General features: G+C 42.8%; 1 protein-coding gene across 1 annotated transcript in view; it reads right to left on the bottom strand.

Moving 5' to 3' along the window:
• Nucleotides 1-24,556, bottom strand: part of LOC101340795 (liver carboxylesterase 1) — a gene marked incomplete at its 5' end in the record, with an annotated part of 38,699 nt that overhangs the window by 5,740 nt on the left and 8,403 nt on the right. The window contains 6 exons of the mRNA XM_012554166.2: nt 1,853-2,000; nt 2,275-2,355; nt 3,253-3,393; nt 5,050-5,088; nt 7,770-7,874; nt 10,183-10,287. Coding sequence (XP_012409620.2) covers nt 1,853-2,000; nt 2,275-2,355; nt 3,253-3,393; nt 5,050-5,088; nt 7,770-7,874; nt 10,183-10,287 — 619 coding nt within the window. The remainder of the gene's footprint in view (nt 1-1,852; nt 2,001-2,274; nt 2,356-3,252; nt 3,394-5,049; nt 5,089-7,769; nt 7,875-10,182; nt 10,288-24,556) is intronic.

The raw sequence follows: 24,556 nt of genomic DNA, 5'->3' as shown, positions 1-24,556 counted from the left end.
AGAATGATGTTGGCCATTGGTTTTGCATAGATGCCCTTTATTATGTTGAGAAATTTCCCTTCTATACCTATTTTATTGAGAGTTTTTACAGGAATGGGTGAAATACATGCTTTTTGATGGATTTTCAATGACATTGGGGAAATGCCAATAATATAATATTACAGAAACAAAAATCATAACATTGATCTTTTAACTATATGTAAGACATGAAAAAATATTTGAGAAAATAAAAAAAATTTACAATAAATACTCTAGGCAGAAGAACTATGAGTGATACCTAGTTTCTTCTATACGTGTTCCTGAATTTTCAAAACTTTTTACAACTGTAACAAATTAATTTTATATTAAGAAAAGTTCTTTTTATTTGAAGGACTATAATTAAAAGGAGAGTGAGATAAATATAGGAACTAAATAATAAAAAGCCCCTAAACTCAATGTCATCTAATATCCTGGGATGGATGGAACCAGCAGATGATGAAAAAGAGGACACCACAGGTCAGACATGTAGCAGGAGGCAAAATCAAACTTAAGAAAAAGATAGACTTGACCCCAGGTAGCCCCCAGCTAAAGGTTTTCATCAGGACTCTACTGAAGAAGAAGTAGTAGGTAATTAGCACCTCTATATCATTGCTCTGAGGTGTGCTTGGACACATATTAGTTCAGCTTTAGGTAATCTATTTCATGCTGTAGGTAGTTTTAATCATGCTTATAAAGTCCTGAATTTTAAAACCCTTCCAGCAGGGATAGAGAGAGAGAGAACTGGACCAGGGAACCATTTGTCAGCTTGCAGATAAGGTGAATGAGTTAATCAGCTTGTGGAAAAGGGAGAGTCCAGCAAGGACTACAAAATGGCTTCCAGAAGGAGACATATACTATGCAGGTGAGCTCCTCCATTGTTAACCTCACATTCCACCTACTCAGCCTTAGGGAAGGTGAGGTTGAAAGTTCACATAAAAGACCTTGCACTGGCCCTCAGCTTGTCATGGGCACACACTGGGATGAACAAAACCCTGTCACTAATATTGACATCCTACAGACTGCCTCCTTCCACAACCCATACCGCTCATTGATTTTTGGTTTTCTTGGTCCCTGACAACCTTCCTGACCCTATGCTTTGCACCCACTCTTCCTCCAGCTCCACCAGTTAACGAAGTAGTTTGCAGCTAGCTCTGACCAAGGCACATCTTCCAATATTTGTTCTCCAGCTCCCATATCATCATGACTTCCGGTAAAGCTCACCTGGAGCAGATGCTGTCAGTACCCCAGCCATATCCTCTATTTCTCGACATGCTAGCCTGACTTCTACTTCCATCATCCATAGCTATTTGCCTGATGGCTTTGTATGGCCACTGGAGACTACTCTGTCCACGCGTGCAACAGGTCAAAGTGCCAGGAAATTAATAACCTATTAGGAACAGCCTTCAACCAATGACTACTGGGAGTTGGTGATAAGTACCCAAGCTCCCTTGCTGCTCAGAGGGGATGACCCTGAGACATGTCCTCTCTTTGTTTCCCAGGGTTCCCAGCTCCAGTTGTCCACAGTGGATACCTGCTGAACAATGCATCATTGATTGGCTTCCTTCCATTTCCTGTGTCGCATTCCTACCGGTGTTTTCTAGGATCACCTTCTAAATAAACTACTTGTACTCAGATCCTTTTCTCAGAGTCGGCTTTTGGCAGAAAACAAAACAGGACAGCACCCTACTCCAGGTCAAATGGAATCAGCCTTTGAGATTAGACTCTCGGCAGTTTCAACATATCTATCTATGCTGGGGGTCGGGGGTTGGGAAGGACAGACAAAGAATCTGGAGGGGGTCAGTGTTCCTTCTCCTGTCCAGCCTCTGGGACTCACCCCTGTGATGACATGCCACAATCACAGATGGGACATTAAATAGTGCATCTCCAAGCATTTCCAGGAAGAGATCTTTCTTTTTGACAGGGTCATCTGTCCCACCTAAATACTTCTCAGTGATCACCGGAGTCAGTTCTTCAGGGATGGCCTGAATGGATCAAGAGTGAAAAGTGACCACCCACTGACCATCCCCAGGTGAGCTGATGTGCTTCTCCACCCAGTGAAGAAAGCTTGCATTTATAGTGCACCAACTGAGCCCTTTGCAGCTCTCCCCCAAGGTGGCAAGCTGGGAAAGGCAGGAAAATGGGGACAGAACCTCAGGTCCTAGTCTTTGTTCTGTCTTTTAATTGCTGTATGGTTTTAGACAAGTCCCTTCCCCCTTTTGGATCTCAGCCAATTCCCATGATTCACTGGACTCTTACAACAAGGGGGTAGGACTTCCACAACAGCGACTTGGCGGTCTTCTGGTCCAGTTTACCTTCTGAGAGTGGGTAGCCCATTAGCTGTTAAAAAAATGATTATGCACCTGTGAATCATCGAGAATTAATAGGAAGAATCAACCAACAAAACCAACCCAGACTGAAGAGCCTCATTCTTTGCCATGCTTTTCTGGGCATGGGCTTTGATGAATTGGACAAAATCAATGAATCAAATGGACTTATATTCAGAAATTCAAGGAGTGCAAATAAAATAAAAAATGTTTAGTAGAAGTCATCCCAATCCTTTGCAGCCCAGTGTGACATTATCAGACTAGAATCCCCACAACAGTCAGTGAGTCAGAGAGGGAAGGCTGAAGCTAGATAATGTTAAAATAGAGGGCTGTGGGGCAGACGACACAGACCTGCCTCAGATGGCTAAGGAAGCCCAGACTACAGCCTTTAGGGCTTTGGTCCTTGGGATAACCTCTGAAATCCCTCTGCAGGGAAGGTCCTTCTTCACTTTGGAAGTCAATTTTAACTCACAAGAAAGCATGTTTTTATAAACGTTTCCAATTAGATTACTAAGAGCATGTGCAGAGACTTATGGAGAAAATACGAAAGCACCAAGCCCAAGGTGGGAGACTCTGGGCCCCAGGTTTAGCTCTTCTTAACTCTCGAGCTCCTTCCCCATTCTAGGCCTTGGTTTGCCCACCTGCATCATAATTATCTTTACAGGCCCTCCCAGCATCAACACTTCAGGGTTCTTTGATTGGAAAGACACAGATAGTATTTGGGGAGATGGGTTCCCATGCGCAGCACCACCCATTTGGCCATCTCAGAGAAGGCTTCCATGAAAATGTCAATTCATGCTGAAGGGAATTACTGCCCTCGACTCTAAGAAGGGCTTGGAGAATGAAGAACTCAAAACTAGAGATGGGAGGGGTGGTGGGAGGAGAGTCTAAGAGGCCTCCACATTCTCACTGTTGGAAGAACCCAGCCAAATTCTTGCTTGTTGATTCCGACGATGTAGGGGACTGCGTTGAATTTCTTTTCAGCCATAATCTCTTCAGGTGTCTTGGGCAACACCACTCCATCAACCACACTGGGCAGGAAGGGATAGCTCTGTAAGAGAGCAGAGTAGTGAGGCCAGAGCAGGGGGGCGGGGCGGGGTGGGAGGGGAGCTGACCAACTTCAGCAGCAGTGAAGATGTCGATAATAGCCACTGTCTAGAGTGGGTGCACGTGGTTGCGCTGTGCGGGCTACCTGCATTGCCTTGCTCCAGTAAAACATACGCAGGAGACCCTTCACTCCTCTCTTTTTCTCACACCTACATCTGTCTGTCAGCGTATCCTGTCAGCCATTCCTTCAAAAATATCCAGACTGCAACCAGTTCCCACCCCCACCCCCCACCTCCCACTGCTACTGCCCCAGGTCAAGATGACATTTTGCCTTGCCCGGATTACCTACTGCAATGCAGCGGCCTCCCACTGAGCTCCATGCCCTTGCCCCTTTCCTACAGTTTATTTTCAACATAGCAACAAAAAAGACGCTTTGTAAAATCTAAGGTTATGTCACTCCTTTGTTCAAAATCCTCCAAAGTCTTCCCATCTTCAGTTGAATCAAAATCTAAATCCTTTTAATGACCAGGCTCCCATCTCCCATTATCTCTTTAGCCTCAAGCCTATTTTCTCCCCTCACTTGATCCACTCCAGCCACATTGGCCTCCTGCCTCAGGACCTTTGCAGAAGCTATTCCCTGTGCCTGGAACACTCTTCCTCCAGTTTTCCAGAGAGCTGGCTTCCTCCAGAATTTAGCTCAGATAACACCTTCTCATTGAGCCTTTCCTTGACCCTTCTGCTTAAAATTCAAATCACAGACACCACCCCCGGCAAGCTCTATCCCCGATTTCCTGCTTTATTTTTCTCCATCACACTAACTAACATCTAATGCACTACATACTTTGTTCACTGTAATCCCCCCAACTAGAATGCTAGGTCGTAAAAGAGCAGGGAATTTGGTCTCTTTTGGACTCTTTTGCTGCTATACTCCCAGTTTCTAAAACAGGTCCCGGCACATAGTAAGTGCTTATTAAATAATCACTGAGAGACTGAATGAATCCCTTTTAATCCTCACAACATCACTCCCCAGGGAGGGAGCAGAGAAAACAGGATTGTCAGATGTTAGACAGGCAGTGTCACCAGAACCTGCTAACCTGTTGGAAGGTGGGAGTTGAAGAAGAAGGAGATGGGGAGGATGCTGCTGAAGTTTCTAGCCCGTGTGGCTGGGAAGAGGGGGCATCCAGGACTGAGATTCTTGGCTCCCACCGTAAGGCACTATAAAGAGTGCAGCTGGCACAGTCAACCAACCCTGGCCTCTCAGGAGAACATTTGGGCTCCTCAGTGAAGACTCTTGAAGAAGCCCCTTATCCAGGTAACATCTCTGCTTCCCCATAGAGGAAGAGTCTAGCCCAGCCTCAACCCAGAGGTGCATTTAGAGGAGGAGGAAAAGTAAACAAGAGAGGGTTAGACTGGGCCCTTAGGGGACAGAACTGATAACTGGGAGCATTGAACTGGGAGTCTGGGAAATGGGCTCCAATCCTGCCTCTGGTCCTTCAGGCTGTGTTACCCAGGACAGTCACTGCCCCTCTCTGGGCCTTGGTAATATAAACACAAGGAGTACTCTGATTCCACAAAAAAGAGGATTGTTTCATCCACATTTAAATGGAGCTTAAAAGTGTCAAGGCTTGAAACATATAACAAAGAAACTGAAGGCCCTTACCTCTCTGGGGTCTCCAAGAAAATCAAGAGTGAAGAATTTCTGTGAAGACAAAAGCAGAGGCTGTGAATGAGAAAGCTTCCTGGGAGAGAAGCTGATCGTTTGTTAGCTGAGCACTGGAGGTAACAGGCTGTCCCTCCAGGTGCCACCCTGGCTGGGCCAAGAGGAAGTGGGCAGGACCCTGGCTCCCCTGGTGTAGGCCAGGGGGAGGGGAAGGCAGGAACAAGGCAAGGACAAGGCCTGGGGACCCTGATCCAGAGTCACTGGAGCTCTGGAGAGGACATCTCTTGTTTGTGCCTGCCCTACCCTCAATCTATCTCCCCTTCTCCTAGAGACAGCACCGCCATTTTCCTTTGGGGGGCTTTCCTCTTCCCCACTCTCACCTCGTTGGTCCAGAAATGTATATGCCACCTGGGGTGTTCTGTCTCCCTGACCGCAGTGATTAGTTCAGGAATGGTACTTGCTCATGTCAGCTCAACAGTTTACCCCAAAACTTCTGCTGGAATTATTGGGAAAGAGACATCTCTTTCCACTGGGGTTTCTAAACAGATAAAATGTAAGTCTAGAGTGCTGTTGTTGTCTTTAATCCCCCAGGGGACAAATCTGCCTGAGAGTGAAGGCAACACTGAGGGTAGGAAGCTGAGAGATAGAAGACAGATAAAAAGAAAACAAACCAAACCCCTTGCCATCGAGTCGATTCTACTCACAGTGACCCTACAGGACACAGTAGAATTGCCCCATAAGGTTTCCAAGAAGGGGCTGGTGGATTCTTTTTGGTTAGCAGTCAAACTCTTAACCACTGCACCACCAGAGACAGATAGATGCCCAATAATATCATATGTGCACCTGGATCCACCTGTACCTGAAGCTTCCTACTGCTGGACTTTTCAGTTACCTGAAGATTCTATTCTATTACAACACATTCCTTTTTTTTGCTCGAGATACTTTGAGATGAGTTTTCTTATCTTGCACTAGAAAGTCCTGACACTTACGTGCTCATGGAAACTCACCCTACCCCATGGATCTCTTTGGTGCGTGTTCACCAAAATTGCACCGATTGTTACATTACACTGTAGCCAATATGCCTGACTAGCACACAGGAAGTGACCAGTAAGGGTCTTTGTATTCTGAGTTGTAGCTCCAACAGGCAGGTGTGGGTATTTGTGTGTGTGTCTGTATGTATAATGGGGATAGTGAATAATCATGGAAAGCACGTCCAAGTGATCTCAGAAAATCCCAGAAGGAGATTTTAGGGTTCTTAGGTTCTCTGGGTTTTCCCAAAGTCACCAAATCTCCCCTTATAAGCTGAGTCCTCTTGTGCCTCATGGAGAATTGCTAAAATTTTGCCTCTTCCCAGGCATCAGAAATTACTTCTGTGTTAATTCTTTGAACACTTTGGTCATCTTATTTGGGGCTGAGACACCAGGATCCAAACCCAAAAACCACACTGGGCTCAACCCATGGGGACACAGAAAGAGTCCAGGGCTCTATGCCTGCCCCTGGAAAACCAGGAGTATCCTCAGGAGGTTAGGGTCAAGACAGAAAGTCCAAGGGCTCAGGCTACTTCCGAGCTCACATTCACACCCTTCCCTCACAAACGGAATAGCTTGGCTCTAGGTCCTGTATTCTCTGAGGCGTTAGCCTGGCTGTAGCTTCTCTTTGATGATAGACATCAGAGCCATCCTTGAATCCTCAAATGTCACCTTCTCTGTGAAGCATCTCTGCAGGTTAAAATCAATGCTTTCCCCCTCTGTACTCCCTCCACACTGATGGATGATGGGTGTGTTTTTCCTTGGATAGTTCCTTGACAGCAAGGAAACACACCCATATTCATGTCTACATCATCTCCTCTGACACCTCCATATGGTTAGCATGGATAGATGGATGGATGGATGGAAGGAGTTCATCAATACATGCAGTATGGATGAATTTAATAAATAACTGGGTAGATCGATGGTAACAAGCAGACAGATGACAGATGAATCATTGGTTTTGATAGTGAAGATACATGGTGGCTGGATGATGAATAGGTGCTGGTTTGGTTAATACTAGATGGATGTAAGGTTATTGATGGGTTAGTAGATTGACTGACATCAGATTGATGAAAGAATATTGACTGATTGGATGAATTGCTGATTGAATAGGTGGATAACAAGATGATGAATGGATAGATGGATGGGTGGATGGACGACTATCCTCGAATCACAGTTGAGACAGGGTCTCAGGAAATCTAGAAAATTGGGCTACTACTGCGTTATAATTTAGGTAGTTTCTAAATTAGCCAAGATAAATTGTGACTATCTTTGTTCTTAATACTCTCATCCTCAAAATTCAGGATGGTGTTTACCTCTGGGAAGGAACTGAGAGAATGAAACCAGAATAGGATACCCAGGGATTTTCAGTTAAATCTTTAATGTTTAATTTCTTTAAAATATATCTGAAATCAAGAGTAGCAAAATAATAAGCTTTGATAGAACTGGGGGATTATCACAGAATTGTTCATTACGTTATTATTATTTTTACTTTTCTGACATTTGAAATATTTCACAATAAAAAAAGGAAAGAAGAAATTGCTTACAGAGATACAGAGGTTAACAGTGCTCCTGAGAGAAAAGAAACTATCCAGGTAGATTTTTCAGGTAAAGGGGGCAAGTGAAATGATGAAGCCTGGGGCCAGGTTTACAGGATGGGACTTATGTGGCTACAAGAATGAAAGCACCTACCATCTTCAGCGACGTCTCCAAGAGTTCCTCTTCTGTCTTCTGGCGCAGGCAGTGAACCATGACAGCAGAGGTGGTGGTTTTACACCCAGCCAAGATAGCAATTTTCTATAGAGATCACAGGTTACAGCAGAATTCAAGAGTGATGTCCCTTCCCTAAATCAGTGTAACAGAGTGTTCTACCCCCACCTTATTTCTGAAGGCAGCATAGGATAGTAGAAAATAGACCAGCAGGCGTGGGTCCTGGGTCCTAGTCTTGCCTCTATTATTTAGTATCAATTGTGATTTGAGCCAATTACACATCCTCTCTCTGTTACCTTAACCAGAACCAGTTGTCATCAAGACAATTACAACTCATGGCAACCCCATGTGTTTCAGAGTAGAACTGTGCTCCACAGGGTTTTCAATGGCTGTGATCTCTCAGAAGTAGTTTGCTAGGCCTTTCTTCTGAGTGCCTAACCATTTTCACCACACAAGGACTCCTCTGTTACTTTATCTCTGTTAAAAAGGGCATAATGATCTCAAAGCTGAATGTCTAAAGAGACGCAGTGTGCAGTGGTAGTTAAGAGCATTGACTCTCAATAACATTGTCTGAATTCAAATCTCAGCTCCTCCACTTACTATCCATTTGACCTTGGGTAAGTCACTCAACTTCTCTGTTTCTCAGTTTCTCCAGTCATGGTGTTGGTGTGGTTGTGTGCCATAGAGCTGATTACACCTTACTTGACAGAGTAGAACTGCCCCATAGGGTTTCATAGGCTATGATCTTTATGGGAACAAGTTGCCAGGTCTCTGTCAACAGAGCAGCTGGTGGGTTCAAAGAGCTGACCTTTAGGTTAGCAGTTAAGCACTTTATCATTGTGCCACTAAGGCTCCTCAGCTTCTCCACCTATACACGGGGATAATGACTGGCCTATCATGTAAGATGAGTTAATACATGAAAGGGCTTAGAAGGGCACCAACACACACCAAAAGATGTGCAGAATTGCGGGAAATCCAGATAATATGACTCACACAAAGGCACTCCAGAAAGTACAGCATATCATTTAAATGTAAGGCCTGAAGGAAAACAGCCTGGCATCCATCACAATGCATAGCAGATCTTGCTTCAAAGTTGAACAAGATAATATGTAAATGAATGAGTGTGGCTGTGTTCCAATAAAACTTTATTTATGGACACTGAAATTTGCATTTCATATAATTTTCACAGGTTGTGAAATATTGTTCTCCTTTTTATTTTTTTCAATTATTTAAAAATATAAAAATCATCTTAGCTCATGGGTCATAAAAAATAAATAATGGGTGAGATTCTAAGACAAGCCACTGAGGGGCCCAGATTAATGCTTGGAGATTTACTGACACAAGCCCAGAACCTCTTTCCCTCTTCAAAAATAAGAATAGTAAAACGAAGACCCTGCTAAAGGAAAGGCTCACCTCAGCCTGTCTTAGAGATGGATGGGTCTGTCCAGCACACCTTTCCCTCAACTTTTCTGGGAATGGATCCTTCTTATGGGCCACAGGGTTCCCATAGTGGCTCCAGAAAGCCACGTTCATATAAGTTGCCCACCCTCCTAACTACATTGAATGGGACCAAGGGTAGGCATCCAAGCAAAGCTGTGACAGAGAACTTTTTTCCTAAATGATCTGGAATTGGGGCTGAGCACTTCTAACAGGAAAGTGCTAAAATCTCTAAAATAGGAGAAAGTCTTACTACCTTCTGGAATCAAAAGGGAGTTCTTAAACTCAGGAGCAGGCGGGGTGGTCATGTGAACAGGAAGGAAAATGTAACCAGAGGAGAAGAAGCAGATGGATAGAAGGCAGACTCCATGATGGTGGGGCCATGTTTAGCACTGGCTTGCCATGGTTAGCACTGGCTCCCCAGAGCCTAATACAGTGCCTGGTACATAGTCAACTATTAACATGGATTTGTTGAATAAGTTAAAAGGCACAGGGAGAAGTAGAGGACAGAGAGAGAGCAACAATGGAGACAGATGCATCTCCAAGCCCAGGAATGCCATGGATTGCCAACAACTACTTAAACAAACAGAGACAAGGATCTTCCCTTAGAGCAGATAGAGCGCACCTAGTCCTGCTGATGCCCTGAATTTGGACTCCTACTCTCCAAAACTGTGAGAAAATAAATCCCTGTTCTTTAAAGCCACTCACTTGTGGCATTTTTTGTTAAGGCAGCACTAGCAAACTAAGACCTTGAGCGAGGTGTCTCATTGTCTGTCCTGCTTAGCCATTCTCACTTCCATAATTTTTTGACGATGTCAGTTGGATCTTTGGCAAGAAAGACACCCTGAGATTCCAATGAAGCAGAGACATGGGAACCTCATACCACCTAGAAAGCAGTGCCGGAAGCAGAGCGCGTCCTTTGGCCCTGGTTTAGGCAGCTATCCAAAGTGAGACCTACCTCGGCTGCAGACCTGCTTTCATTCTTGAACAGAGGATCAGTAAGGGCCACGCCACTCTCAGAAATGGCCCGGTGGAAGAGGTTCTTGGCCAGAGGAGATAAAACCTGTGAGGTGAGTGGAGAGGAGGAGAATTTACGGTCATGGGGAGGGAGCCAATGACACATCTGTTCTTCCAGAGCTACCTCCATCCAAAGTGCTGCCCTGGCCCATTGCTCTGGAGGCAACTCAAGGAGATTCAGGAGCATGTAAGATGACTCAGTGGACATAATAGCTCCTTGTCTGTCCTGGGCTGTTACCCAGACTGGCTTCCCCAAGAGAACCTTAGTGAGGTGGACCAGGAGCACAGCGTGAAATCAGAATAGGAAGTGTATGGCACACCTTGGTTATCAACAACCAAAAGTACTCTGAAGGATAGCTTGGCAATTCCCAACAAAACTTTAAAGACACATTTCTTAGTTAGCGTTTCCATTACTCAAAATTTATCTTAAGTTAAATGATCAAGGAGGCATACAAAGGTGAATAAGGATGTTTATGTTGCAGTGTTTGTAACGGTAAAACTTTGGAAATAACCCAAGTGTCGAATATTATGACATTGGTTAAATAAATTAATTTGCATTATTTCCATGAAAGACTATATAAACATAAATATTATGGAAGAATATTTAATGCTGTTGCTGTTGTTGTTGTTCTTGTTGTTGTGTGCCGTCAAGTCAATTCCGACTCATAGCAACTGTCATGGATTGAATTATGTCCCTCAAAAAATATTTGTATCAATTTGGCTGTATTGTACGATTGTCTACCATTTTCTCATCTGATGTGATTTCCCTATGTGTTGTAAATGCTATCACTATGATGTAATAAGATGGATTAGCAGCAGTTATCTTGATGAGGTCTACAAGATTAGATAATGTCTTAAGCCAATCTCTTTTGAGGTATAAAAGAGAGTAGTGAGCAAAGAGACCTGGGAACCTCATACCACCAAGAAAGCAGTGCCAGAAGCAGACCGCGTTCTTTGGCCCTGAGGTTCCTGCACTGAGATTCTCCCAGACTAAGGGAAGAATGATGCATCACAAGGACCTTCCTCCAGAGCCGACAGAGAGAGAAAGCCTTCCCCTGGAGCTGACATCTTGAGTTTGGACTTGTAGCCTACTAGACTGTGAGAGAATAAATTTCTCCTTGTTAAAAGCTATCCACTTGTGGTATTTTTGTTACAGCCGCACTAGATGACTAAGACAGTGACCTATAGAACAGGGTAGAATTGCCCCATAGGGTTTCCAAAGCTGTGATCTTTAGCAAAGAAGATTACCACATCTTTCTCTCACAGAGAGGCTGGTGGGTTCGAACCACCGATCTTTGGTTAACAGCAAAGTGCTTAGCCACTGCTTCACCAGGGCTCCTTAAGAATAATATTAGGGAAGAATATTTAATGCTAAGGGAAATACTTATATTATATTGATATGTTAAGGAAAGCTTTTTGACAGACACCAGTACCAGTTGCCATTAAGTCAACTCTGACTCATGGAGATTCCATGCATGTCAGAGTAGAATTGTCCTCTGTAGGGTTTTCAGTGGTTGATTTTTCAGAAGTAGATCATCAGGCCTTTCTTCTGAGGTACCTCTGGGCAGACTCACTTGAACTGCCAACTTTTCAGTTAGCAGTCAAGCACACTACCTGTTTGTGCACCCCTGGGACTCCTTTAAATAGACAGATAGATAGATAGACAGAGAGATTGATTGACTGATTGAATGAAACGTGGAGAAAATACTAGAAAAATACACGTCAAAATGTTAATGGTGAGTATCTCTGGGTAATTCAATTGTGGATGCTTTTTCTCTTCTTTGGGTTTATCTATACTTTTCCTTTTCTCTACTTTAAAAAATATATGAAGATTTCCCTCTCACTATTCAACTATGAAGCCAATACACATTTTAAAAACACGGTGATAGCACTGACCCTTTCCTCAACTGTTATGTCCTGGAGGATTTCTCTCAGCTCCCAGCACCTTCTAAAATGGTTTTCCACCTTAGCTTCCCTCAGTGTCTCACCAGCCCCAATCCCACACCAACAAGACACCTCGTGTCTTAGGCTGGGTTCTCTAGAGACACAAAACCAGTAACATATATAAATATATATATATAGAGAGAGATTTATATCAAGGAAATGGCTCAAGCCGTTTTTGAGGCAGGAATGTCCCAAGTTTCTGGGTCAGGATAGAGGCTTCTCCTGATTCATGTAGCCAAAGGGGCTGGAAAACCCGAGATTGACAGGTCAGAGAGCAGAGCTCTTGCTCACAGGCTTTGAAGATCGATTAGTCTCAAGATCGGCAGGCAAGACCGCAAGTAAGCTGTTAGCTCAAGTCCCAAGAACCAGAGATCAGACAAACAGGAGCCAGCTGCAGGATCTAGCACAAGGAAAAACCCCCAAGCCTTGCCAGAATGTCCACTTATATTTGATGCAGGCCACATGCCCAAGGAAAATCTCTTTCAACTGATTGGCTACTCACAGCAGATCCCACCATGGGGCTGATCACATATCAAACCTCAACAGGGAAGTGATCACGATATTATATGACTGCCAAAACACTGAGAATCATGGTTCAGCCAAGTGCACACAGACTCTTAACCATCACAGTCCACTCCTTGTCAACTTGGCACCTGTACACATTTTCCCAAACCATACATAATCTGTGAATAAAGACAATTATAAAGTCACACTTGTGCCTAACATGATACAATGAACACACATACAACCAAAAATGCACTAGCCCTGATTACATCTTATATTTTATAAGTGAAAAATACAAAAATATTTGATACACACATACAAAGCAGAAATAGTCATAACAGTTACAGTCCTCATTTCTGCAACTGGTCACATGGCCATAACTGGTATTTAGCACTACTTTCTTCCACCACCCATCCCGTATTCTCTTTGCCCTCAGCAAGCACCCTAGCTGGTTGTGGTTCTTTGCCTGGTAGGGTGACCCAAACCTTCATTGTTGAAGGGTCTGGGCCCTTTGTAGTCATGCTGGAATTGGGTTGCTGTAGTTTTCCATTGACTTTAATCATAGGGAATGATAGTATTAAGAGATGCCCTAAGGGATCTCCTGGGTTCCAGACATACTCTTCTTTACCTCCATTATGTAATATCAATCAGAATTCCTCTTGGTACTCCGGATCAGTCACAGGGGCCAGTATGGTAACTCCCTTCTTTGCCGGTTGATCCAGAGGCATAAAGAGCCTACAGTAGCCAGGTGGCATTCTTAGCTTCTAGTTCAATGGAATCAGTGATGTGTCTCCAGGTGGGAGCATACCTCCCTTTGGAACTAAGACCTCTAGAACTGCAAAGCATAGTCAGGGGTCAGGAGGCAAAAATCTTGCAAGTGGGTCACTAGCGAAAATAGTGAGTGGTGTCATTTTCATTTCTACCCCTTGATTCTTGGACCGATGGATCCTGGCTACGGGAGAAGCAGCACCATAGACTGGATGCAGGTTTAGAGTATACACAGCCTCCTGGAGAACATTCCCCAATCCTGCAAGGTATTGCCACCTAGCCGGTGCTGTAACTGTGTCTTTAGAACGCTGTTCCATCGTTCTATCAAGCCAGCTGCTTCAGGATAATGGGGAACATGGTAGGACCAGTGAGTTCCATGAGCATGGGCCCACTGCAATGCTTCATTTGCTGTGAAGTGAGTCCCTATATCTGAGGCAATGCTGTATGGGATACCATGATGGCAGATAAGGCATTCTGTAAGTTCACAGATGGTATTTTTGGCAGAAGCATTGCATGCAGGGAAGGCAAATCCATATCCACAGTAAGTGTCTATTTCAGTAAGAGAACCAAACGCTGCCCTTTCCATAATGGAGGTGGTGCAATGTAATCAAGTTGCCACCAGATTGCTAGCTGATCACCTCTAGGGATGGCACTATCTGCCACTGACACTTCAAGCACCACTGATCAGGCAGATCATATGGCCCAAGTGGCAGTGCACCTTGCACAGCAGCTTGAACCTATTGCAGAGCCTTATCTTGCTCTGAGCCCACTCAAAACTAACAGCTTTTCAAGTTATTTGATAAATAGGCCGGAGTAGCACACCTAATGTGGAATATGTTACCTCCAAAATCCAAAGAGCCCCACTAGGAATTGTGCTTCATTTTAGTTGTGGGAGGAACCAGATGCAATAACATAATCCTTCACTTTGAAAGGAATATCTCGACATGCTTCACACCACTGGACCCCTAGAAACTTCACTGAGGTGGAAGGCGTCTGAATTTTTCTGTGATTAATTTTCCACCATCTAGCATGGAAATGTTTTACCAGGAAGTCCAGAGTCATTGACACTTCTCCTTAATAGATCCAATCAGCATAAAGTCAACAATGTAATGGACCAGTGTGAAGTCTCGTGGAAGGGAAAGGCGATCAAGGTCCCTGAGGTAGGCAACTGTCTTAGTTATCTAGTGTTGCTACAACAGAAATACCACAAGTGGATGGCTTTAACAAAGAGAAATTTATTTCTTCACAGTAAAGTAGGCTAAAGGTCCAAATTTAGGGCATCAGTTCCAGGGGAAGGCTTTCTCTCTCCGACGGCCTTCTCGTCAATGTTCCCCAAGACTAGGAGCTTCTCTGCGCAGGGACCCCGGTCCAAAGGACGCACGCTGCTCCTGGCACTGCTTTCTTGATGGTATGAGGTCTCCCTGTCTCACTACTCACTTCTGTCTTTTGTATTTCAAGAGATTGCCTCAGGACACAATCCAATCTTGTAAATTGAGTCCTGCCTCACTAACACAACTGCCCCCCATCCTCCCTCATTAACATCATAGAGGCAGGATTCACAACATATAGGAAAATCACACAGTACCAGGAGTCATGGCCCAGCCAAACTGATACACACATTTTTGGGGGGATGTAATTCAATCCATGACAGCAACTGAAGGTGTATTGCTGGTCTTGCCAGCTGAAGGCAAACTGCTTCTAATGGTCCCTCAAAACAGGTATGGAGAAAAAGGCATTAGTCCGATCAATAACTGCATACCAGGTACCAGGAGATGTATTAATTTGCTCAAGACATGAAACTACAGCTGGAACAGCAGCTGCAATTGGAGTCACCACCTCGTTAAGTTTTCCATAATCCACTGTCATTCTCCAAGATCCATCTGTTTTTTGCACAGGCCGAATAGGCGAGTTGAATGGGGATGTGGTGGGAATCACCACCCCGGCATCCTTCAAGTCCTTGATGGTGGCAGTAACCTCTGCAATTCCTCCAGGAATGTAGTATTGCTTTTGGTTTACTATTTTCCTAGGTAGGGACAGTTCTAATGGCTTCCATTTGGCTTTTCCTACCATAACAGCCGTTACTCCCTTTGTCATGGGTCCAATGTGGAGGTTCTGCCAGTTGCTGAGTATATCTAGTCTGCATTCTGGAACTGGGGAAATCACTACAGGATGGGTTCGGGGACCCACTGGACCCACTGTGAGATGGACATGAGCCAAGACTCCATGAATAACCTGACCTCCATATGCCCCCACACTGACTGGTGGGCCACAGTGACATTTTGAGTTCCTGGAATTAGAGTCAGTTCAGAGCCAGTATCCAGTAATCCCCGAAAAGTCTGATTATTGGCCTTTTCCCCAATGAATAGTCACCCTCCTAAAAGGTTGTAGATCCCTTTGAGGAAGATTAGGAGAGAGATTAACAGTATAAATTTTTGGCAGTGTATTGGCCCCGGCCTCCCTTCATTCAAGCTGTTGTGGGTCTTTAAATTCACTCAAGTTAGGGAATTGATTGAGGGACCCTTTTAGACTGCTGTTCACCTGACCTACAATTCATCCATTTGTACAGATCAAGTAAATATTTAGAGATTTCCTATCTATTTCACTCCTAGGGACAGCATGACTAAGTAGTCAACGTCATAAGTCCATATGAGTCAGACCATTCTGATTACAGCTTTGACTCTACTGTCCATTAGTGTAACCATGCCCACCTTGTCTTTGTCGATTGAGTGCAGCAAGTTGGACCCTACTACCATGGGATCTAATCAGCCCCATTGTAGTTAGGAGTCTTAATTCAGTTATGGCGGTTCCCACTGTCAAATCTGATTTACCGAAAATAGCAATCACAGCAGTCTTCAAGGATGCTGAGGCTCCGTTCACAAATTTGCTCCTCACAGTTGTGGTAAAAGGTGTGTTCTCTGGGCACTCCATATGTGGGTCTGCAGGTCTAACCTGATAAATCTACTCTAGTATGCCAGTTTCCTTGAGTCTTTGGATACCTTCTTCTACAGTATGCCAAGGCAGGTCTGGTACTTCAACTTGATTTAGTGTGCATCGCTTCAGCAACCCAACTAAATAAACTATTAGATCCTTTCCTAACTTCTCGAGTTGAAATATTGAACGAAGAATCTGTGCTTAGTAGACCCATATCAATAAACTCAGACTAATCCATCTTTATGTTCCTTGCACCATTATCCCACACCCTTATTAGCCATTCCCACACATATTCCCCAGGTGTCTGTTTGTACATATTAGAAAAATCAAGAAATTCTTTTGGAGTGTATTGTACCTCCACCTGGGTCACACTTTGTAGTTTACCTTTTGGGGCTCTCTGGGACTTAAGTCTAGTATATGTCTAGAAGCCAAAATCTGGTAGTGTGGAAGTGTTTTGAGAACATTAAGCACTGTCTTGTAAAGCATCTGCCTCTGGAGATACCCCAGGCAATGACTCAGACAAGGGCTCTTTAGAGGCAGCCCTGCTAATCTCATTAGATGGGAGTGGAGGGACTAATGGTTTTACTGGACAGGGTGGTTTCGCAGACAGTCATGGAGTAATCTCTTCAGATGGGAGCGACAGGGCTGGTTCAGTTGGTGCAAGTGATTTAACAGAATTTAGGGTCTCAGTGTCTCCAGCTTCCTGATTATCTGCTCATATGTCCCCATCCCAAGCTTCAGGATCCCATTTCTTCTCAGTCAGTGCCCTGACATCAACTTCAGACACCTCTCAAGGTTGGCAGTTGAGCTGGCTTTGTAATTCAGCCACACTTACAGTAAGACTGGGGGTTTGGTTTTCCGCAATATCAGCTCTGTTACTACAAGAAATAAGGCTTTCTTTCAAAACTAAGTGGAAACTTTCAGGTCATTTATGCGGCACTTGAGCTCTGACTCTGATGCCCTGAGAGCATCTCTTTCTTTCTCCAGTTTGTCTGTCGAAAGTAGGACCTACCAACCAGCTTCCTTATACTTCTCATTCTGACTCAACGTACAAAGGTATCACACATGCAATCACCCAGAGACTCATCTTTCACCAATATCTGATCTATTGGTGGTGATATTCTTCGTATTTGAAATGCCACCTCATACCATGGATTAGCAGTGTCCTCTTTACTATTGCACGCACAGTCATCAACATCTTTACTACTAACCAGACTTGAGAACCAAATTAGAAAATTCATCCTTACAATTTTGTTTCCCTAGAACCAATTTTGGTGCCAAATGTCTTCGGCTGGGTTCTCAAGAGAAGCAAAACCAGTAAAGCATATAAATATATATATAGAGAGAGATTTATACCAGGGAAATGCCTCTTGAGGCTGTAGAGGCTGGAATGTCCCAAGTCCATGAGTCAGGATAGAAGCTTCTCCTGATTCACATAGCTGCAGGGCTGACAACCCAAGATCGGCAGCTCAGAGAGCAGGGTTTTTGCTCTCAGGCTGGGAAGATCAATGAATCCCAAGATTGGCAGGCAAGCCCACAGGTAAGCTGCTAGCTCAAGTCCCAAGAACCAGAGGTCAGAGTAACAGGAGCCAGCTGCAGGATTCAGGAGCAAAAAGCCCCCAGGCCTTGTCAGAATGTCCACAAGCCCAAGGAAACTCCCTTTCAATTGATTGGCTTCTCGCAGTAGATCCCATCATCATGGGGGTAATCACATATCAAATCTCAACAAGGAAGTGAACACATTATATGGCTGTCAAAACACTGAGAATCAGAGGGGGCACGGCCAAGATGGCAAAGTGGTCAGATGCTTCTGGTGGACCTTCTTACAACAAAGACCCCAAAAAACAAGTGAATCGATTATACATGACAATCTAAGAGCCCTGAACATCAAAGGCAAAGCTGAGGAACCAGACTGAGTGGCAGGGGAAGGGAGAGACGGTTCTGAAGAAGTGAGGAGTTGCCAGACCTAACCTGGTGAGAGTCTGAGCCCTTCAGGCCTGATCAGCTCATGGGTGAGCAGTGAGTCAAGCAAGCAACAGTGCTCGGGAGGTGTATTCCACACCAGGAAAGACCCAGCAGCAGAGAGTCTACTCGGCCACCCAGAACCACTGAAAAGCAGCCCTCGATCAGCGAAAGATAAGTACTTGTGTCCGGCCTACCGCGTGGATCAAAAACACCCCCCTTAGGGAAAAACCTCTCTCCCATTTACCTCCCTGCTCTGCATTCGGACCCAGACCAGGTTCAGCAATTGCTGAGTCCCCTGGGCTAGAAGTAGGATCTGTCACATGCCCTGAGCCTTTCTCCCTGCCTTGGAGAGTGAACATATTAACAAACAGGCAACAATAAACTACTGGCTCCCCTAAGCCAGGAACTCAGAGCAAGCACAGCTCCTTTGCTTAGGCACAGGCATAAGGGATCCACGGACTTTGAGTGCCTTTCCCCTGCATAGACTTGGGTGGGCCCATTTCAACAGTGTAGGCCCTCATTACTGCCGTAGAACAGGGTATATACCTGAAGTCTAACTTCAACTGTTTCAGCTGTGAAATGGCAAGTTCGTGACATTTGACACTGCTCTGCCCATTAAGCAGGGTCTTCACCTACCCACATCAGGGGCCTGAGGACTGGTGGCTCCATCCACACCACCTAGCCACCTGTGACAGGGGCCCAAGAACAAGAGGTGCCCCCTAGTCCTTACAACCAACAGCACTGGGTACTCATAGTCCGGCTGCAAAACCCATCCACCTATGCACTCTAGGAAACAGGGACATGCCTTCCTCCTGGACACTTGGGGGTGGCCATCATGCCTCTGCCTTGCTCAGAGTGTGTCCCCCTGCTGCAGCCAGATGTCTGTGCCTATACCAATCACCCATGGTTGTCTAGGACTGTAGGTGAGAGCCTACACCACACACTTGGTGGCTGACTACCTGGGCACCTGAGCTGAATCAATACAGGAGTGGGCGGACTCTTGAGCTTACATACCTAGTAACAGATCTAACCACCTGGTGACAGGACATTAGAGTACAAAGTTACCAATAATCAAACTAGCTCACACAAGCAGCCTATCTGGGCATATCGAAACAAAACAAGAAGCTAGGACACAGTAAGCAAACATAAAATAAATAAATATAATAACCTACTGATGGCTCGGAAACAACAGTCAATATCAAATCACATAAAGAGGCAATCCATGATGGCTTCAGCAAGCTCCCAAAATGAAGAATCTAGAAATTTTCTTCACAGGAGGAAAATTTCTTGTAATTATTGGAGACAGAATACAAAAAATTAATACATAGAACTCTTCAAGAGATTAGGAAGGACATTAAGCAAAACACAGAACACGCAATACAGGAAATTAAAAAGATTAGAGAAGAGCATAATGACAACTTTAACAGGCTGCAAGAATCCATAGACAGACAGCAATCAGAAATCCAGAAGATTAACAATAAAATTTCAGAATTAGACAACTCAATAGAAAGTCACAGGAGCAGAATTGAGGCAATGGAAGTCAGAATTAGTGAGACTGAAGATAAAGCACTTGACACCAACTTATTTGAGGAAAAAACAGACAAAAGGATTAAACAAAATGAAGAAACCCTAAGAATTATGTGGAATTCTATCAAGAGGAATAACCTACAAGTTATTGGAATACCAGAACAGGGGGTGATAACAGAAAATACAGAGGGAACTGCTGAAGATTTGTTGGCAGAAAACTTCCCTGATATTGTGAAAGATGAGAAGATATCTATCCAAGATGCTCAATGAATCCCACATAAGGTAGATCCCAAAAGAAAGTCACCAAGACATATGATAATCAAACTTGCCAAAACCAAAGAGAAAGAGAGAATTTTAAGAACAGCTAGGGATAAAGGAAAAGTCATCTACCAAGGACAGTCAATGAGAATAAGCTTGGACTACTCAGCAGAAACCATGCAGGCAAGAAGGCAATGGGATCACATATAGAAAGCCTCAAAGGGAAAAAAATGGCCAGCCAAGAATTATATATAGAGCAAAACTGTCTCTCTAATATGATAGTGAAATTAGGGCATTTCCAGATAAACAGAAGTTTAGGGAATTTGCTAAATCCAAACCAAAATTACAAGAAATACTAAAGGGAGTCCTCCGGTTAGATAATCAGTAACATCAGATAACAACCCCAGAATAGAACACAGGACAGAGCAACCAGATATCAACCCAGATAGGGAAGTCACAAAAATAAACCGAAGGTAAAACACTGAAAATAGGGAAACAGACGTCAATATGTAAAAGATGACAACATTAAAACCAAAAACAAGGACTTAAAAAATGTAGACATAGATTTTTCATATGGAGAGGAAGTCAAGGCAATATAAAGAAATAAAAGACTGGTATAAACTTATAAAAATAGAGGTAAATATTAAGATAACCACAAAGGAAACTAATAATCCTACAAGTCAAAATAAAAAACTAGAAAAATATAAAGACTCAGCAAATACAAAATCAACAATAATGAAAAAGATGAAAAGAAAATACGTAAAGAAAAATAAATCAGCACAGAAAATTAAGTGGAACAAAGAAACTGAACAACACACAAAAAAAGACATCAAAATGACAGCACTAAACTCATATCTATCAATAATTAGAATGTAAATGGAATAAATGCACCAATAAAGAGACACAGAGTGGCAGATTGGATTAAAAAAAAAAACAACCATCTATATTCTGCCTGCAAGAGACACACCTTAGACTTAAAGACACAAACAAACTAAAACTCAAAGGCTGGGAAAAAAATATATCAAGCAAACAACACTCGAAAAAGATCAGGAGTGGCAATACTTATCTCTGACAAAGTAGACTTTAAAGTAAAATCCATCACAAAGGATAAGGAAGGACACTATATAATGATTAAAAGGTCAGTAGACCAGGAGGACTTAAATATAATAAATATTTATGAGCCCAACGACAGGGCTCCAAAATACATAAACTCTAACAGCATTGAAAAGAGAGATAGACAGCTCCACAGGAGTAGTAGGAGAATTCAACACACCACTTTCGGTGAAGGACAGAACATCCAGAAAGAAGATCAACAAAGACACGGAAGAGCTAAATGCTACAATCAACCAACTTGATCTCATAGACATATACCAAACACTCCACCCAACAGCAGCCAAGTAGACTTTCTTTTCTAACGCACAGGGAACATTTTCCAGAATAGACCACATAATAGACCATAAAGCAAGCCTTAACAAAATCCAAAGCATTGAAATATTACAAAGCATCTTTTCTGATCATAAAGCCATAAAAGTAAAAATCAATAACAGAAAAAGCTAGGGAAAACAATAAAACACATGGAAACTGAAAAAACACCTTGCTCAAAAACTACTGGGTTATAGAAGAAATTAAGGATGGAATGAAGAAATTCATAGAATCAAACGAGAATGAAAATACATCTACCAGACCCTTTGGGACACAGCAAAAGCAGCGCTCACAGGTCAGTTTATAGCAACAAATGCACACATCCAAAAAGAAGAAAGGGCCATAATCAAAACATTAACCCTACAACTTGAACAAGTACAAAGAGAGCAGCAAAAGAAGCCCTCCGGGGCCAGAAGAAAAGAAATAATAAGAATTAGAGCAGAATCAAATGAAATACAGAATAGAAAAACAACTGAAAGAATTAACAAGACCAAAAGCTGCTTCTCTGAAAGATCAACAAAACTGATAAACCATTGGCCAAACTGACAAAAGAAAAACAAGAGAGGAAGCAAATAAACCATATAAGAAATAAGATGGGTGATATCACAACAGACACAACTGAAATTAAAAGAATCATAACAGAATACTGTGAAAAATTATACTCTGACAAATTTGAAAACCTAGAGGAAATGGACAAATTTCTAGAAACTCACTACCTACCTAACTAACATAAACAGAGGTAGAACAACTAAATAAACCCACAACAAAAGAAGAGATTGAAAAGGTAATTTAAAAACTCCCAACAACAACAACAACAAAAAGCCCTGGCCAGGATGGCTTCACTGGAGAACTCTACCAAACGTTCAGAGAAGAGTTAAAACCACTACTACTAAAGGTATTTCAGAGCATAGAACAGGATAGAATACTCCCAAACTCATTCTATAAAGCCAGCATAACCCTGATAGCAAAACCAGGTAAAGACACCTCAAAAAAAGAAAATTACAGACCAATATCCCTCATGAACATTGATGCAAAAATCTTCAACAAAATTGTAGCCAATAGAATTCAGCAGCATATCAAAAAAATAAATCACCATGATCAAGTGGGATTTATACCAGGTATGCAGGGATGGTTCAACATTAGAAAAACAATCAATGTAAACCATCACAAGAAGAAAACAAAAGACAAGAACCGCATGATGTTATCAATCGATGCAGAAAAGGCATTTGACAAAGTCCAACCGGCATTCATGACAAAAACTCTCAATAAAATAGGAGTGGAAGGGAAATTCCTCAATATAATTAAGGGCATTTATATAAAGCTAACAGCCAACATCATCCTGGAGATGCTTTGGAAGCATTTCCCTTGAGAACGGGAACCAAACAAGGATGCCCTTTAACACCGCTCTTAATCAACATTGTGCTGGAGGTCCTAGCCAGAGCACTTAGGCTAGAAAAAGAAATAAAGACATCCAAAATGGTAAAGAAGAAGTCAAGGTATCTCTATTTGCAGATGATATGATCTTACGGACAGAAAACCCCAAAGAATCCACAAAACTACTGGAACTAATAGAAGATTCCAGCAAAGTATCACGATACAAGATAAACATACAAAAATCAGTTGGATTCCTCTACACTAACAGAGAGAACCTCCAAGAGGAAATCACCAAATCAATATCATTTACAATAGATCTCAAGAAGATAACATACTTAGGAATAAATCTAACCAGAGATGTAAACGATCTTTACAGAGAAAACTACAAGACACTACTGCAAGAAACCAAAAGAGGCTTGTGTAAGTGGAAAAACATACCTTGCTCATGGATAGGAAGACTCAATGCTGTGAAAATGTCAATTCTACCTAAAGCGATCTACAGATACAATGCAATCCTGATCCAAATTCCAAGAGCATTTTTTAATGAGATGGAGAAACAAATCACCAGATTTATATGGAAAGGGAAGAGGCCCCAGATAAGTAAAGCATTACTCAAGAAGAAGAACAAAGTGGGAGACCTCACACTACCTGATTTTAGAACCTATTATACCGCCACGGTAGTCAAAACAGCCTGGTACTGGTACAACAACAGATACATAGACCAATGGAACAGAATTAAGAATCCAGACATAAATTCATCCACCCATGAGCAACTGATATTTGAAAAAGGCCCAAAGTCCGTTAATTGGGGAAAAGACAGTCTCTTTAACAAATGGTGGTAGCGTAAATGCTTATCCACCTGTAAAAAAACTGAAACAACACCCATACCTCACACCATGCACAAAAGTGAACTCAAAATGGATCAAAGATTTAAATATAAAATCAAAAACGATAAAGATCATGGAAGAAAAAATAGGGACAAAGCTAGGAGCCTTAATATATGGCATAAACAGAATACGAACCATAAGTAACAATGCACAAGCACCAGAAGAGAGACTAGATAACTGGGAGTTCCTAAAAATCAAACACCTAAGCTCATCAAAAGACTTCACCAAAAGAGTCAAAAGACAACCTACAGACTGGGAAAAAATTTTGTCTACGACAAATCCGATCAGCGTCTAATCTCTAAAATCTTCAAGATACTGCAAAACCTCAACAACAAAAAGACAAATAACCCATTTAAAAAGTGGGCAAAGGATATGAACAGGCACTTTGCCAAAGAAGATATTCAGGCGGCTAACAGACACATGAAGAAATGCTCATAATCATTAGCCATTAAAGAAATGCAGATCAAAACTACAAAGAGATATCATCCCACCCGAACAAAGCTAGCATTAATCCAAAAAAAAAAAAAAAAACAAGATAATAAATGCTTGAGAGGTTGTGGAGAGACTGGAACACTTATACAATGTTGGTGGGAATGTAAAATGGTACAACCACTTTGGAAATCGATTTGGCACTTCCTTAAAAAGCTAGAAATAGAAATACTATATGATACAGCTATCCCGCTCCTTGGAATATATCCTAGAGAAATAAGAGCCATCATACGAATAGATATATGC

This window comes from Trichechus manatus, unplaced genomic scaffold (genome assembly GCF_000243295.1).
Source record: "Trichechus manatus latirostris isolate Lorelei unplaced genomic scaffold, TriManLat1.0 scaffold00014, whole genome shotgun sequence".
In the NCBI taxonomy this organism is placed as follows: domain Eukaryota; kingdom Metazoa; phylum Chordata; class Mammalia; order Sirenia; family Trichechidae; genus Trichechus; species Trichechus manatus.
This window is presented reverse-complemented; position numbering and strand designations above follow the sequence as displayed.